Source organism: Eretmochelys imbricata, chromosome 1 (assembly GCF_965152235.1).
Source record: "Eretmochelys imbricata isolate rEreImb1 chromosome 1, rEreImb1.hap1, whole genome shotgun sequence".
In the NCBI taxonomy this organism is placed as follows: Eukaryota; Metazoa; Chordata; order Testudines; family Cheloniidae; genus Eretmochelys; species Eretmochelys imbricata.
Window position 1 is genome coordinate 113373440 of NC_135572.1, and position 17647 is coordinate 113391086.

The 17647-nt window shown below is 45.0% G+C and overlaps 2 protein-coding genes across 4 annotated transcripts in view; both read left to right on the plus strand.

The window, feature by feature from the left end:
- CDC16 (cell division cycle 16) overlaps window positions 1-8850 on the plus strand; it is a 64138-nt gene extending 55288 nt beyond the window's left edge. For all 3 annotated transcript variants that reach the window (XM_077814048.1, XM_077814057.1, XM_077814067.1), the window contains 2 exons: window positions 3984-4074; window positions 7494-8850. In XM_077814048.1, the coding sequence (XP_077670174.1) occupies window positions 3984-4074; window positions 7494-7759 (357 nt within the window). In that variant the 3' untranslated portion in view covers window positions 7760-8850. The remainder of the gene's footprint in view (window positions 1-3983; window positions 4075-7493) is intronic.
- Window positions 8851-13562: 4712 nt separating this feature from the next.
- UPF3A (UPF3A regulator of nonsense mediated mRNA decay) overlaps window positions 13563-17647 on the plus strand; it is a 46866-nt gene continuing 42781 nt past the window's right edge. The window contains exons 1-2 of the mRNA XM_077807081.1: window positions 13563-13757; window positions 15275-15381. Of these exons, the coding sequence (XP_077663207.1) occupies window positions 13563-13757; window positions 15275-15381 (302 nt within the window). The remainder of the gene's footprint in view (window positions 13758-15274; window positions 15382-17647) is intronic.

Consider the following 17647-nt stretch of genomic DNA (forward strand, 5'->3'; position numbering starts at 1 on the left):
ATCCAATCCATACTTTAACTTGCTGGCAAGACTGCTGTGGGAGACCGTATCAAAAGCTTTGCTAAAGTCAAGGTATATCCCATCCACCGTTTATCCACAGAGCCAGTTATCTCATCATAGAAGGCAATCAGGTTGGTCAGGCATGACTTAGAATCATAGAATATCAGGGTTGGAAGGGACCTCAGGAGATCATCTAGTCCAACCCCCTGCTCAAAGCAGGACCAATCCCCAACTAAATCATCCCAGCCAGGGCTTTGTTGAGCCTGACCTTAAAAACTTCAAAGGAAGGAGATTCCGCCACCTCTCTAGGTAACGCATTCCAGTGCTTCACCGCCCTCCTAGTGAAAATGTTTTTCCTAATATCCAACCTAAACCTCCCTCACTGCAACTTGAGACCATTACTGCTCATTCTGTCATCTGCTACCACTGAGAACAGTCTTGATCCATCCTCTTTGGAACCCCCTTTCAGGTAATTGAAAGCAGCTATCAAATCCCCCCTCATTCTTCTCTTCCGCAGACTAAACAATCCCAGTTCCCTCAACCTCTCCATATAAGTCATGTGTTCCAGTCCCCTAATCATTTTTGTTACCCTCCGCTGGACTCTCTCCAATTTTTCCACATCCTTCTTGTAGTGTGGGGCCCAAAACTGGACACAGTACTCCAGATGAGCCCTCACCAATGTCGAATAGAGGGGAACGATCATGTCCCTCGATCTGCTGGCAATGCCCCTACTTATACATCCCAAAATGCCATTGGCCTTCTTGGCAACAAGGGCACGCTGTTGACTCAAATCCAGTTTCTCGTCCACTGTAACCCCTAGGTCCTTTTCTGCAGAACTGCTGCCTAGCCATTCGGTCCCTAGTCTGTAGTGGTGCACTGGATTCTTCCGTCCTAAATGCAGGACTCTGCACTTGTCCTTGTTGAACCTCACCAGATTTCTTTTGGCCCAATCCTCCAATTTGTCTAGGTCCCTCTGTATCCTATCCCTACCCTCCAGCATATCTACCTCTCCTCCCAGTTTAGTGTCATCAGCAAACTTGCTGAGGGTGCAGTCCACGCCATCCTCCAGGTCATTTATGAAGATATTGAACGAAACCGGCCCGAGGACCGACCCTTGGGGCACTCCACTTGATACCAGCTGCCAACTAGACATGGAGCCATTGATCACTACCCGTTGAGCCGAACAATCTAGCCAGCTTTCTATCCACCTTATAGTCTCTTCATCCAACCCATACTTCTTTAATTTGCTGGCAAGAATACTGTGGGAGACGGTATCAAAAGCTTTCCTAAAGACAAGGAATAACACATCCACTGCTTTCCCCTCATCCACAGAGCCAGTTATCTCGTCATAGAAGGCAGTTAGATTAGTCAGGCATGACTTGCCCTGGGTGAATCCATGCTGACTGTTCCTGATCACTTTCCTCTCCTCTAAGTGTTTCAGAATTGATTCCTTGAGGATCTGCTCCATGATTTTTCCAGGGACTGAGATAAGGCTGACTGGCCTGTAGTTCCCAGGATCCTCCTCCTTCCCTTTTTTAAAGATGGGCACTACATTAGCCTTTTTCCATTCATCCGGGACCTCCCTCAATCGCCATGAGTTTTCAAAGATAATGGCCAATGGCTCTGCAATCACATCCACCAACTCCTTTAGCACTCTCAGATGCAGCGCATCTGGCCCCATGGACTTGTGCTCGTCCAGCTTTTCTAAATAGTCCCGAACCACGTTTTTCTCCACAGAGGGCTGGTCACCTCCTCCCCATGCTGTGCTGCCCAGTGCAGTAGTCTGGGACCTGACCTTGTTCGTGAAAACGGAGGCAAAAAAAGCATTGAGTACTTCAGCTTTTTCCACATCCTCTGTCACTAGGTTGCCTCCCTCATTCAGTAAGGGGCCCACATCTTTCTTGACTTTCTTCTTGTTGCTAACATAACTGAAGAAACCCTTCTTGTTACTCTTAACATCTCTTGCTAGATGCAACTCCAGGTGTGATTTGGACTTCCTGATTTCACTCCTGCATGCCCGAGCAATATTTTTATACTCTTCCCTGGTCATTTGTCCAGTCTTCCACTTCTTGTAAGCTTCTTTTTTGTGTTTAAGATCAGCAAGGATTTCACTGTTAAGCCAAGCTGGTCGCCTGCCATATTTACTATTTTTTCTACACATCGGGATGGTTTGTCCCTGTAACCTCAATAAGGATTCTTTAAAATACAGCCAGCTCTCCTGGACTCCTTTTCCCCTCATGTTATTCTCCCAGGGGATCTTGCCCATCAGTTCCCTGAGGGAGTCAAAGTCTGCTTTTGTGAAGTCCAGGGTCCATATTCTGCTGCTCTCCTTTCTTCTTTGTGTCAGGATCCTGAACTCGACTGTCTTATGGTCACTGCCTCCCAGGTTCCCATCCACTTTTGCTTCCCCTACTAATTCTTCCCTATTTGTGAGCAGCAGGTCAAGAAGAGCTCTGCCCCTAGTTGGTTCCTCCAGCACTCGCACCAGGAAATTGTCCCCTACGCTTTCCAAAAACTTCCTGGATTGTCTGTGCATCGCTGTGTTGCTCTCCCAGCAGATATCAGGGTGATTGAAGTCTCCCATGAGAACCAGGGCCTGCGATCTAGTAACTTCCGTGAGTTGCCGGAAGAAAGCCTCGCCCACTTCATCCCCCTGGTCTGGTGGTCTATAGCAGACTCCCACCACAACATCACCCTTGTTGCTCACACTTCTAAACTTAATCCAGAGACTCTCAGGTTTTTCTGTAGTTTCATTCCAGAGCTCTGAGCAGTCATACTGCTCCCTTACATACAGTGCAACTCCCCGACTTTTCTGCCCTTCCTGTCCTTCCTGAACAGCTTATACCCATCCATGACAATACTCCAGTCATGTGAGTTATCCCACCAAGTCTCTGTTATTCCAATCACATCATAATTCCTTGATTGTGCCAGGTCTTCCAGTTCTCCCTGCTTGCTTCCCAGGCTTCTTGCATTTGTGTATAGGCACTTGAGATAACTTGATGTTTGTCCTGCTTTCTCAGTATGAGGCAGGAGCCCTCCCCTCTCGCACTCTCCTGCTCGTGCTTCCTCCCGGTATCCCACGTCCCCGCTTACCTCAGGGCTTTGGTTTCCTTCCCCTGGTGAACCTAGCTTAAAGCCCTCCTCACTAGGTTAGCCAGCCTGCTTGCGAAGATGCTCTTCCCTCTCTTCGTTAGGTGTAGCCCGTCTCTGCCTAGCACTCCTCCTTCCTGGAACACCATCCCATGGTCAAAGAATCCAAAGCCTTCTCTCCGACACCACCTGCGTAGCCATTCGTTGACTTCCACGATTCAACGGTCTCTACCCAGGCCTTTTCCTTCCGCGGGGAGGATGGACGAGAACACCACTTGCGCCTCGAACTCCTTTATCCTTCTTCCCAGAGTCACGTAGTCTGCAGTGATCCGCTCAAGGTCATTCTTGGCAGTATCATTGGTGCCCACCTGGAGAAGCAGGAAGGGGTAGTGATTCGAGGGCTTGATAAGTCTCGGCAGTCTCTCCGTCACATGCCCTTGGTATTGACTGTTTCTGATCACCTTTCTCTCCTCCAAGTGCTTCAAAATGGATTCCTTGAGGACCTGTTCCATGATTTTTCCAGAGATTGGGGTGAGGATGACCAGTCTGTAGTTCCCCGGATTTTCCTTCTTCCCTTTTTTAAAGATGGGCACTAAATACTGCCTTTTTTCAATTGTCCAGGACCTCCCCCGATCACCACGAGTTTTGAAAGATAATGGCTCTGCAATCTTAACTTTTTGTCAGTTAAAGAAGCAGCGGTATTTTTTGTTCATTTGTTGGAAGGGGAGCCTCATTTTATAGTGAAGACTGTTATGAATGAAGAACACAATCTGCAGCAGCAACTAAAGTAGACATAGAAATGAAGAGAAAAAACTGTGTGAAGTTATGATGATGCTATGATGTTGCAAATATCTGTTTCTCCTATTGAATATTCTGTACTCTGTTTTTTACAGGCCCTTGGTCTTAGGAGGGATGACACTTTTTCAGTCACCATGCTTGGACACTGCATAGAAATGTATATTGGTGATTCTGAAGCTTACATTGGTAAGTATATCATTTGTCACTATATGTAGTAAAATTAATAGTAAAAAAAAAAATTGTTAATGTGTATCCCATAAAAGATCCTCTAATGTTACATGAAGAAAAAGTATACTTGTGGCACCTTAGAGACTAACCAATTTATTTGAGCATAATGCATCCGATGAAGTGAGCTGTAGCTCACAAAAGCTCATGCTCAAATAAATTGGTTAGTCTCTAAGGTGCTACAAGAACTCCTTTTTTTTTTGTGAATACAGACTAACACGGCTGCTACTCTGAAATCTAATGTTACATGTACAATAGAAACCCATCAGAAAAAAAAATTGGTAGCAAGCTACTGAATCAAGAGAGAGTTCATTAAATTCAGTGGGAAGAGTCTTATGTTAAGATCAGAAAGGAAAAAATATAAATCTGGGACAAGATTTTTTTTTACATGGAGGACATTAAAGACTATTCCATTGTGAAGGAGATGTATATTCCAATATTAACTGATTGAATCTTGGCACTGTCTGGAGAAACTAGTTACTGATACCATAAATAATAGCTTCTAGGACAGTTTATTTTAGCATCTATTTTTAATAATCATTCATAGCACCCCCAATATACATGTCACCATGCAAAATGCTTGAAGACAAAGACAAAACACAGGATGATTCAGGTAAAGAGACAAGTATGGACACAGTAGGAAGGAAGGAAATCTAATGTAAAAAAGAGTTCTGGAGAGCTGGAAGTTTTTTAAAAAAACATTATTAAGGGCACAAAGAGCAAACTATCCTAATGCGTAAAAAAGATAGGAAATATGATAAAGGACCATCTTGGCTTAACCAGAAGTGTTTCTTCGAGTGCCTGTTCATGTCCATTCCAATCAGGTGTGTGCACGCGCACGTGCATGGTAGCTGGAAGATTTTTCCCATAGCAGCCTCCATTGGGTCGGCATGGGCGCTCCCTGGAGTCGCGCCTTCATGGCGCTCAGTATAGAGCCCTGCCAACCCACCACCCCCTCAGTTCCTTCTTACCACCAGTGATGGTTAGCTGAAACATCCCATAGCCCTTGCCTAGCAAGTGCCTTTATCTCCGGTTTTTGTGTATAGTTCTCTCTAGTTAGTTGTATAGTAGTTAGTTGGGGGTTCCCCCCCCTCCAATTCCCCAGAACCAGGGTATGCCGCAGTCCCTGGATTTCAAAACTTGTGAAGTTTGCGCTAAGTGCATGCCAAAGAGTGACCCCCACACTTCTTGTATAAGGTGCCTAGGGGAAGGTCACCAAAAGGACTGGTGTAAGATCTGCTGCAAGTTCCGTTCTAGAACTATTAAGTCCCACTGAACTATTAAGTCCCATTGACCGCCATTCCCAGCCAATGGGATCTTTGGGGGAGATACCTGGAGGAGCGGCCGGGGCAACACACAGACCCCTGTGCCCCCCACCCAGGTCCTAGCCACTTCCCGGAGCGGCGTGGGGCAGGGCAGGCAGGCAGGGAGCCTGCCCTGCCCCCAGTGCGAACTGGGCCAGACCCACCCCCTGAGCCCCTCCTGCAGCCAAACCCCCTGCCCTGAGCCCCCTGCTGCACCCCACACCCCTCCTGCACCCCAACCCCCTGCCCTGAGCCCCATGCTGCACCCCGACCCCCTGCCGCACCCTGCACCCCTCCTGCACCCCCTGGGGACAGGGAGGGGATGGAGTTGGGGTGGGGATTTCAGGGAAGGGGTTGGAATGGGGGCAGGGAAGAGGTGGGGCAGGGCAGGGCCTCAGAGAAGGGGTAGAGTGGGGGCGGGGGTGCGGCTGCGGGGGGGGTGTTGGTCTGTGGTGCGGCCCTCGGTCCAAAGTACTAGTCCTCATGTGGCCCTTGTGGTCATTTGAGTTTGAGACCCTTGGTTAGAGAATACTTTGTTCTGCCTCCGTGCAGAGGACTGGACTATATGACCAATATAGGTCTCTTCAAGACCTACATTTCTGTGATTCTGATTCCTGGAAGAAATGTGTATAAAGGTAGAATATGGAGAAGATAGAGACTGCTTTAAACTTTAGAAGTCTTTGTGATTGGAGATACAGAGGGGGATAAGGAAAGAAGACTGGAAAATGTGTTCAGACTGCTTGCTGCTTGACTGGGAAGGGACCATCTCTAAAGGATGAACAGTTAGTTCAGTATCCCTGCTCATTTAATCCTTGGACACTTCAGGCTTTCAGTAGGAGTGTCAATAATAATGTTTTTTTTTAATGTCCCATCCACTAAGAACAGGGCTGAGGCTATCGACTTATTTCACTAAGCAGCTTTTAGGTGGTAATTTTTTCCTCATTACTGACCTGGAATCCATTTGAACTGATGATAACAGCACACCAGCTTTATAGCCACTGTCAAGTTTTTTTTGTAAATATCAAGACAGAGGAGAGTTCTTGGTTGAAAATTACTAAAGTGTAATTGTGTGAAGACAGCAAAGAGCAAAGAATTAAAAAAAAGGAAAAATACATATCTTTTTATTAGCAAAACAGTGACTGTTTCTTTAAATAAAAATTGCTTGTCACAGCTTAAAGATTAAGGCAGTGGGGAATGATCAATATTTAAGATCAATATTATCTGTAGGAGTTGCTCACAAATGATACATAAGATAAGTTTATGTAGGGAATCTCTGGCTAACATGTCTTTGTGGTAGTGAATGAATATCACACTTGTCCCCTGTAGAAGCAGGAGGGATACATAAACCTGTGCCCCCCAAAATCAATACTTTAAAAAACAGGACAGTGATCCCACATGAGGTAATGAAGGCTCCCCCCCCCCCCCCATTATGCCAAAGTTTGAGATGTTTATGCAGTACGGAAGTAATTTTTCACACACAGCTTCCTAATTACACACATTTTTCTGTTTCACTGAACTTGTTCATTTCTCCATGGTGAATAATAGAGTTAGTATACCGTGAAGCATGTTAATGAGGCTGAAGCCAATTAGGAAGTAATGTCTGTGTTGTCACTCCAACAAATTGGTTTGGCAGTGTGAAAAGCAGTTGGAAATGCATTTCCTCTAAATGTCAGGGTTTATTGCATATATAGTCAGTTGATACATTCTGATGTACTAGACAGTTATTTGACTAAAGGATACAAGTTTGAAATAATTGAGCTGTATATGTGTAAAACTGACTTAAACTAATTTCTGTCCAGTCACTTAACAGAAAGAGGTCTTCTAGGAAAAGTGAAGCTGAATTGTACTCAATATATTGGGATACCTTGGGTCTTTTTAAGACAGGAGATTGCCTACTATTGGTGGCTTCTTGCACCGGTTCTAGTGCACAAAGCATAAAGTTTATGGACTTTCTCGTCAGTGGTCTGTGGATGTATAAGTGGCATGATTATTTGCTGGTAAACTAAATATTTTATGAGATGTGAAATCTTGGGAATGTTCACTTGGACAGTAATTAATAACTTTGTTTATTTCTAGGAACAGAAATTAAGGACAAATTAAGATGTTATGACTTCGATGTACACACTATGAAGACATTAAAGAACATTATTTCACCTCCCTGGGATTTCAGGGAATTTGATATAGAAAGACAAACGCTGGATGAAAGTGGTATTGTGACACTGGAAACATCAAATCAAAGGAAAACTACAGATACTACTCGTCCATTAGAAGAAACCTTTGAGATTGAAATGAATGAAAGTGATATGATGTTAGAAACGTCAATGTCAGACCATAGTTCATGACTAACACTGGTATAGATCTCATTTTGTAAAAGTGTAAAACATTTGGATTTAGCTTTTTTGTTCCTTTGGCATTCAGGAATTTGCTATTTTTATACAAATCCCAACTACTTCTCTACACTTACCACCAGAGAAGTAATCTTAAGACTGTTAAAAAATATTCATTTCCAACAGACTATTTCCAATTTCATTGTTTCTACAAAATAATCTTACATAATGGAATAAAAGGTGAAATTCATATATTATGTTTTTAAAACTGGTTACTGTACCCTGTGACTGCTCTTAAGACTGTGAAACTTTAAAAATATATCCTGAAAAAAAGTGTACAATATTCATCAAATTGAGTAGCCAAGGGCTACTATATAATTATTGTGGCTTCTAAGTTTTCAACCTGTCTGTGAGGAACACTTTGTCGTAAGCCAAAAATAACTAGGGTTTTGTTGCTAATATAATATTTTATACTTTTAAGACCGGAATAATTTCAAAAATATCCATTATTTTGTTCAGCCTGTACATGCATTTGTGGAGAGCAATTTTTTTATCAGCTGAATCTAATTTGCTATATATTAAATTGATGTCAAAGCTTTTTAAGCATGGGTAGTGGATATTACGGTTTCTGTTTTGTCCTTTTTTTTGATAATCGTTTCATCTTGTCATCTGTACTGAACTACTGGAAGATAGATGTAAGCAGAACTGCGTTGGGAAAGCTGATCAGGCAACAAATGTGAATGGCACAAATATTTAGAGTATCATAAATATTTTAATAGATACATCTGATACAGTTTTCTGAAATCAGTGACATGCTTGAGCTATTATTTTCAAAAGTTAGCTTGATTATAAGCAAGGCAGAATGTGCTGATTATAAGGCTGTAGAAATTCTCTTTACGTTTCACTTGGTTATTTTGTCAAGGTAAAGATATAACTGAATGGTGTGTGTACAGTACTTAAAAAATCTCTGTGGTATTTTATTTTTAAATCTGCTCTGTGCATCACTATTTACAATTAACAACCTTGTGTTTTATGAACAGAAATAATTTCTCCATCCAATAAACTAAGTAGGGCCGTTCTGTGCTCCTGCTTAAAATGAATACTAACCATGTTTTGTATAAACTTCTCCCCTCTCTTCTTCCTCATCCTTACTTGCCTTAAAATTTGTGAATATTGGGGAGGGAGAGGTTTAAGTTTAAGTAGTTTAATTCAGGATACTTTAATTTTAACTTATCTGTGTTTTGTTAATTAAGTTCAGCAACCTTGGCTCACTTTTAACAGTTTTTTTGTGTTTGATAATGTATAGAACTGAAAATCCTCATGAAGACGAAAAATAGTGTAGCAGTCCAGTTGTTTTGAGTACTTCAAAGCTCAGGAACCAGCAAATATATGTTACATGTTGTTTTTCCTGAGACAGAAAGGTGATTAATTCACTTTTTAGACATCAGAATCAAGTAATAGGCCTAAAATTTAATCTATCAATTATAAATCTGGTTAACAAGCCACCTTAAATATTATGTTGGAATAAAGTCAATCATTTCTGACAGTGCTTTTAGGGAAAAAAAACAATAAAACTACCCGACATATCATTTGTTTCATAGTTATCAAAGAAAGATGTGAAGAAAGCCCCCAAAAGGAACAAACACTGGAAGACTATAGAATTAGTGCTATTAGTTAAATGCTATATATTGCGACATATATTACTTGATCTTTCCACAGCACTTTGAAAAGTTGAGGATATTGATAGATACCTCCTTGGTAAAGATCTTTGAGATCTATAGATGAAAAACACTCATCACATATGCTAAATATTTTCACATCCCTGTGCAATACATAGGCATTTTCCTTTGGTTTTTGGACCTTTTCTCTGTGGGGAGCTTTAGGTTTTTCTCCCCTTTCCGCTGTGCTGTTGCTTCTGAAGAGAACATAATTCTTTTATCTCTTTAAAAACTAAACTTTGAGAGATGCAATTTTCCCTCATGCTGTTTTCTTAGGGTGTGTCCTCACTGCAAAATGAAAGTGTAATTGTAGCATGATAGGCATACCCATGCTAGCTTTTTTAGCTAGCGCTGGTAACAATAAACTGGTGAAAATATGGTGGCACAAACTTGTATTTGGGCTGTCCAACAGAGTATAGCCAATAATTGTAATTGGGGCAAATTCCCACTCTCAGCAGGGACTGAATCTGGTCAGTCCAGTTGGACAAGGGATGTGGGACGGGAATCCTCTGTATCTGATACCCTCTGAAACTCCTTCCAGAGCATCTTCCTCTCAGAGGGGGGTGCTCATATCCTTAGTGCCCCTCTACTGCAGTTTAAGGGAGGTATAGATTGTTCTTTGGATTGCATAGGCAGGTTCTATGAATCCTGGCTGTCATGAGGGGAGAATTCCAGAAGTTTGCATGAAATTGGGCTAGGAAATTGGCCTAAAAATGCGTTGAAGTGGGGTACCCAGTATTAAAAATACAAAAAAAAACCCACTTCTTAGAGCCCCTGCTCAGTGGGAATTGGACATGGAAACCACACAGCTGGGGCACCATATAGAAAAAATAAAGGTCAGACACCAGGAGAGCCTGTTGTAGGAAGGGTTACTAGCTCCTATTTCTTTGGTACCTAGGAACTGTGTAACACCTGATCAGTTCAGACAGACAGGAAGCTCCTGTTGGTTGGGCATTCTCAAGAAGAGGTCCCTAAGGTCTGGAACTTGCTTTCCCGCAACAAACACATTGGCTCAAACTAGTCAGAATCTTTTCATCTTCAAGATGTGCTTCAAGGCCTATCTATTCTACTAGACTCTTGAGAAGGCGGGTTTTTTGAGGAGGGAGGGGAGGGGAGTGGTTGGGAGGGGTGAGGAAAGAAAGGGGGATTTGTGTGTAGTTAATTTTATTCTGAATGGGTGAGGAGGTTGAAAAGTCTTGTGAAGGTTTTTAATGTACATGTGCCTAGGGCAATGGATAGGCACGTTATATATAGATTTTTTTTTTAATCGATTTTTGAGCTTTTTCTTAGGCGGAGTTCTTAAGTCAGAAATGGAGAGTTCATAGTCTCATGTTCACATACATACTTTTAAAAGTGTTTTGTAAAGGAGGCTGCAGTTGAATGTTCAGTTCCTCTCCTATTTTAACTTAACTGTCAGCTGAGTTACGGCTCTTCTACAGCTGCAGGCTGACGTTTCTTCCTAACCGTTTTTTTTCCTCTCCAAAATAGCAAGAGCATTTTATATCCAAGCAGAAGAGGCTGTCTTCTCAACGAGAATCTGGGGGACCTGGCTCTACCAGAAGAGCTGTTGCTGCTGTCATCACCTGTCAATTTGTCTGTGCAGAAACAGAGGTTGGAAATACTTGGTAAAAGTATTTTACCATTTTCCCTAGGAATCTTATTTTTGTGCAATAAATTAATCATTTTAGAATATGTTATCATAGGTGACTTCTTTATCCCATGTATTGCACTTTGGATACTATGTATCTTGGTGTGTTTGTTAACCGAGTTGGTAATAGTTGCTGAAGTACAGATTATGCAAAGTAAAGCCACATTCCAAAAATAGTTAAAATGAATAAATCATTTGTAAGGATTTTTTTAAAAATTTGAAATACAGCTGCTATAAAGATTCAGAACTACCTTTAAGTACCTACTGTGTCCTTTGTGGGGGTTTCCCCTCCAGTGCTATCCCGGCGCTGGGGCATGCAGCTGTCTCCAGGCTTCAAAACCTGTGAAGTCTGCAGCAAGTGAATATCCAGAAGCAATCCTCACACTTCATGTTTCAAGTGTTTGCGGGAGCGTCATCCAGAGGATTGCTGTAGGACGTGCAGGGGGTTTCGCCCCAGGACGTTAAAAAATAGGAATCAGTGCCTGAAGATCCCACTAACGGAAGCTGCACTCTGCTCCCAATCCGACCCTGGGTCGGCAGACCCTGCACTGAGTACCTCCTCCTCAGTACAAAGTGCCCCAGCACCGTTGGCGTGGGGATTGGTGCCAAGTAGATAAGAACTCGTCACCGTCCCAGCTCCACTTGTGGCTCACATGCTGCAGGTTGGCGCTGGTCTCAATCGGCAGTGCCACAGAAGAGGAGGCCAGAAAGGGTTTGTTCTCCCCCGGATTGGCCCAAGGAGCTCGCCATTTTGAGACCCGAGTTGGACTATGGTAATTTGGCCCCACTGCCAGTGACGGTCGCATTGACTCCTGCCGTCGTGGAACAGTGGTCGAGTCCAGACCCTTCTCGATCGTCAAGCAGCTACACCTCCTGTTGACCCCAGAGGCGTTCAAGGCAGCCCAGGACCTGCTCCATCTCACAGCACCATTCTCCCTGCCTAGACGGGATAGGTCGCCACCAGTTGCTCCCCTGGCACGGTCAAGGGAAGAGCCCACAATGATGTCCCAGCGGTCTCCATCCCCAGTGCACTACTCCCTGGCACCAGAACAGAGTCAGCAGCCTCATCAGTCCCCAAGACCTCAGCGCAGACTGTTGGCGCCGCGAAGTAACGCTTTTCCGTGGTCCTTTTCAGAGACCTCGGAGTCGGACTCCTATTGATCTTATAGAAGAAGAAGTAGACGGTCTAGGTCATCATGAGCCTGGCACCCTTACCTGGCACTGTTGCTCATGCCGTGGCAGCCCATGGCAGAGTGGCCCCTCTTCACCAAGGCCAAGGGCAGAGTGAAGGGCCGCATTCCAGGGTGGTGACCAAGGCCATTTTCATACCTCCTCCGGCACCATAGGCATCAGCAGGATCGGGGGTAGCTCCATCGCTCCCTTATGTCCCCATCCCAATCCCTGCAACACTGGTGCCGTCTACACCGGCCCCAGCAGTATTAGCACTGATGACCTCGGCACTGACAGCCGTTGCACCAACAGCCTCAGCACCAGTGTATAGTCCTGGCACTAAGGGGTATGGCCCCTTCCACATCAGCATCAGCCCAGGAATCCCTATCACCGTGGGACCCCTTGGGCGTGGAGGGAACAGAGCAGCCACTCATTACAGGGGGTTCTGCAGCAATTGCTGAGGAGGGTTGCCCAGGGCCTGGGCATTCAGGCAGAGGAGGTAGTGGAGGACGGTGGTGAATATCCTTGTGCCCTCTGGACCAGCATGTATTGCCCTACCCCTCATAAAGACCATTGTTGACACCACTAAAACCACGTGGTAGACCCCAGCTTTGTTGCCCCCACAGCTAAGCTATTTTGTGCCATCTAGGGGCTACGAGTACTTATATACCCATCGTCCACCAGATTCCCTGCCCATGGACGTTGCTAACCAAGGCGAGTGCCAGGGCTACCACCAGGTTTCAGAGTGGCAGCCGTGTTAGTCTGTATTCGCAAAAAGAAAAGGAGGACTTGTGGCACCTTAGAGACTAACACATTTATTTGAGCATGAGCTTTCGTGAGCTACAGCTCACTTAATCGGATGCTTATGCTCAAATAAATTGGTTAGTCTCTCAGGTGCCACAAGGGCTACCACCATCCCTCCCCAAACAATCAAGAGGCGAAACGACTCGACCTTTCCCGGAGAAAGGTTTATTCCAGAGCCAGCTCGCAGCTCCCCATTTCCCAGCAGCAGGCCATGGGCAGCAGGTACTGCTCGAAGAGGGGCGGGGCAATTGTCGAAGGTGCAGCAGCGCTGCGCTTCGCTTCGCGCCACGCCCGGTGCACACGGGAGAAGCACGCGGCCCTGCTCCAGCGGGCGGCGGCCCCTCCATCTAGTTGCGTCCCCCTCTCTCTCCCTCCCACCGCCGCTCTGGCTGAAATCTCGCGAGATTCTGCTCGGCACCTGGTGGGCGGGGGTGGGGTCTCGCGAGGTGTCGCTGCGCCGGGCGGCGGCGGCGGTTGCATGAGGTCGGAGCGCGAGGCCAGGCCGGGGCTGGCGCGCGGGGGCGGCCGGGAGAAGCGGCCCATGGAGACCCCGCTCCGGCGGGAGTCCCCGCGCCGGGAGCCCGAGACCCCCCCGCCGCCTCCGGGGCCGCCCCCGCCGCCTCACCCGGCGCTGGGCAGGCAGCGGGAGGAGAAGAGAGCGGCGCTGAGCAAGGTGAGCGGCCGGCGCGTCAGCACCAGGGACAGCGCGCGGCGGGGCGGGGGTTCGCCGGGGGGCGGGGGATTTGCCTGGAGCAGGGGGAATGGGGGGGGAGGGGTAGACGTGAATGGCGGGGAGAGTGTGGGTGTTGCCTCGGGGTGGGGGGTTGCCTCGGGGGCGGGGGGATTTCCCTATGGGAATGGGGAGCGGGGACTTGCCCGGGTGGGGAGGAATGCGGGGGGGTTGCGTGGGGTAGGAGAGGCGGGAAGGGGCGGGGGCGGGGATGACAGGGATTTGGGGCGGTGCAGTGGTACCACTGTGGAAGTGCACTTTATTGAATGGTTAATCGGCAGAGGTTCTCGGACGTCTTGTGAGTCTCTACCCGCAGGGGGGCGGGGGGGGGGGGGTAGGTTTTTATCCCAAAGGTTTAGCATAGTGTTTAGCAGGCAGGATGGTTTGTGGTTGGAGCAGGCTCCGTACCTCAACCCCATCTGCAAAACAAGAATCATAGAATATCAGGGTTGGAAGGGACCTCAGGAGGTCATCTAGTCCAGCCCCCTGCTCAGAGCAGGACCAATCCCCAATTTTTGCCCCAGATCCCTAAATGGCCCCCTCAGGGACTGAACTCACAACCCTGGATTTAGCAGGCCAATGCTTAAACCACTGAGAATAAGAATATTGATCCACTTTTGTAAAATGATTTTGAGTTACAAGCAATATCACTGCAAATCTGCTTGCCTAGTCACAGTTAGTGAGTTAAAAATCAAGGATGACAAATGCTATGGCAGAGGAGTGGGGAATTTCCCCGGGGAAGGAGTCCCTGCAAAGCACCACAACATCAACTTTGCTATTTTTTTTTTATATAAAACATCTTTCATCTAAGCACTTTACAAGCAATTCTCACAAAATTCCTTACAAATTGGGAAACTGCTGCACAGAAAGGCTGTGTGACTTGCTTAAAGTGAGACAGTGAGTGAGTGCTGGGAACAGAACACACAAATCCTGACCTCTCATTTCCCTGCTTTACACATTTGACAGCACTCCATCCATATGTTTTTCATGCAAATTGTGACCCGAACTGTTTTATGGAATTAAATGGCACAAGACAGTAGGTCACATATAGTATGTATTATTCTTGCAACAAAAGTGTTTTGAGAAAGTTACTTCATGTTAAATCATTTTATACACAGAGAATGTAGTATTTTGTATATTTAGTACTTAATTTGATTTTACATAATTTGTTAATATCTTTTATACTCAGCTCAACTATAGTTGCTTCTAAACTCTCTGTTAAAATATTTCAGTTGTCCTACAATTATATTACATGTGTTAGCTATCATTCCCTCATCTGTATGTGACAGAAACTGCATCCCAGTGCAGGATTATATGGTTAGACTGGATCCTGTTGAAATTCGAATTTCTAGGGAGAGTTTTCAGAAAGATGCAATGTAGTTTGTTTACTATTTTGACAATATTTAAATATTTAGATTAGTACTAAATGAGTCTTCACTTTTAACTATGTTACTTTACAGATAGTTATTCGCCGGCTTCCTCCTAGTCTAACCAAGGAGCAACTGGAAGAGCAGCTACATCCGCTACCTGCCCATGATTATTTTGAATTTTGCACTGCTGATCCCAGGTGAGGAGGAGCTGTTTATCAACATTAAGAAGGAAAGAGGTACTTTCAATGGGTTTGTAAGCAACCTATCTCACTAAAGGCTTGTCTACACTTACCAGGAAATTGATGCGTGGCGATAGATGCATTGGCGGTCGATTTAGCGGGTCTAGTGAAGACCCACTCAATCAATCGCAGATCATTCTCCCATTGACTCCTGTACTCCACCAGATCGAGAAGAGTAAGGGGAGTCTATGGGAGAGTGTCTCCCATCGACATTGCGTAGTATGGATCCCGCAGTAAGTAGATCTAAGCTACGTTAACTTGAGTTACGCTATTCCCGTAACTCAAATTGCGTAGCTTAGATTGACTTTTCCCTGTAGTGTAGACAAGACCCCAGGTACCCTGGGCATAGTTACATAACAAATTTATATTTTGCGTCTATGAAGCCTTTATCTTTTTTGTTTTGGTCAGGTAAGTAGGTAGTGTTTTTATATATATATATATATATATATATATATATATATATATATATATTTACTGTTTTCACTGGTGAAGTAGAACAGAGATCTTCCTAAACTTCTTGTACACCTTACATGACTTATTCTCTTTCTTAGTGTTGAGCAGGGCAAATACTACAGCCATTTTTCCATGAGTGTTCATTTGAATTTAAAATGAATTAACTTCTTCACTGTACACATCTCATTGCTTTCTACAGGCTTTCAAGCAATCAAGTTTTATTAACATGGATGTTCACAAAAAGCTAATTTTAAATTTACACACCTGGGCACTCAAGGATAGCTCCTGTTTCATTTATAGATTCCAAAGCCAGAAAGGACTTCCTGAATAACACTTCCTGTATTGTGACTTCTGTATAACACAGGCCACAAAAGTTCCCCAAAATAATTCCCAGAGCATATCTTTTAGCGAAACATGCAATCTTGATTTAAAAATTGTCAGTGATAAAGAATCCCACTATGACCATGGTTAAATTGTTCCAGTAGTTAATTATTCTCACCTTTAAGAATTTACACCTTATTTCCAGTCTTAGTTTGTCTAGCTTCAGCTTCCAGCCATTGGATCATGTTATACCTTTTGAAGAGTCCATTATTAAATATTTGTTCCCCATGTAAATGCTTCCAGACTGTAATCAAGCTATCCCTTAACCTTCTCTTTGTTAAATAGTTTGAGCTCTTTCAGTTTTTCACTATAAGGCATGTTTTCTAGTCCTTTAATAATTTTTGTGGCTTTTTTCTGAACCCTCTTCAATTTATCAATATCCTTCTTGAATTTTGGGCACCAGAGCTGGACGCAGTGTTCCAGTAGCAGTTGCACCAGTACTGAATATAGAGGTAAAATAACCGCTTTGCTCCTACTTGAGATTCCCCTGTTTATGCCTCCCAGGACAGCATTAGCTTTTTTGGCCAATGTCATATTGGGAGCTCATGTTCAGCTGATTAACCACCATGACCCAAAATCTTTTTCAGAGTCATTGCTTCCCAAGATAGAGTCCCCCATCCTGTATGGTCTACATCAGGGGTCTCAAAGTCCCGGCCCGGGGGCCATCTGCGGCCTGAGAACCTCCCCACAGCGGCCCATGGAAACTTTTTAAAAAGTTCTTTCATCCGGCCCTCATGACTGTTGGCTGGGGCGGAAGGGGAGCAGGCAGGAGAGAGTCACATGCCCCTCCCCCTAACGTTGCTCCATCCTGCTGCTCCTGGGACCCTCCCAGGTGTTGCACTCAGCAATGTGTCATTCACCTTGGGCAACTCCACTCCCTACAAGCAGTTCCCTGTCCTTGCTGTTGTCGGCGGAGCAGCAGAGGGTCGTCTTCTACAGGTGCTGCCCCCCGCAGCTCTCATTGGCTGGGGGAGAGGGACAGAGATACCATCACTAGTTGCTGGGTAGAGTCAGCCATGGAGGCAGCACCGTTAGTTGCCAGGCAGAGTCAGCCAGGGCGGCATGAGGCCAAGTGGGAGCGGGGGGAAAGGGTGGGAAACGGGCTGGGAGGTGGTGTGAATACCATCTTCATTGACATTGGCCCGCTCGGAGGATTTGAGGACTGGCACTGGCCCTAAGGTAAATTGAGTTTGAGACCCCTGGTCTACATTCTTTATTCCTAGATGTATACATTTACATTTAGACACGATTAAAACACATATTGTTTGTTTGCGCCCAGTTTACCAAATGATCCAGAGCTCTTTGAATCAGTGACCTGTCCTCTTCATTGTTTACTACTCCCCTAATTTTTGTGTCATCTGCAAACTTTATCAGTGATGATTTTATGTTT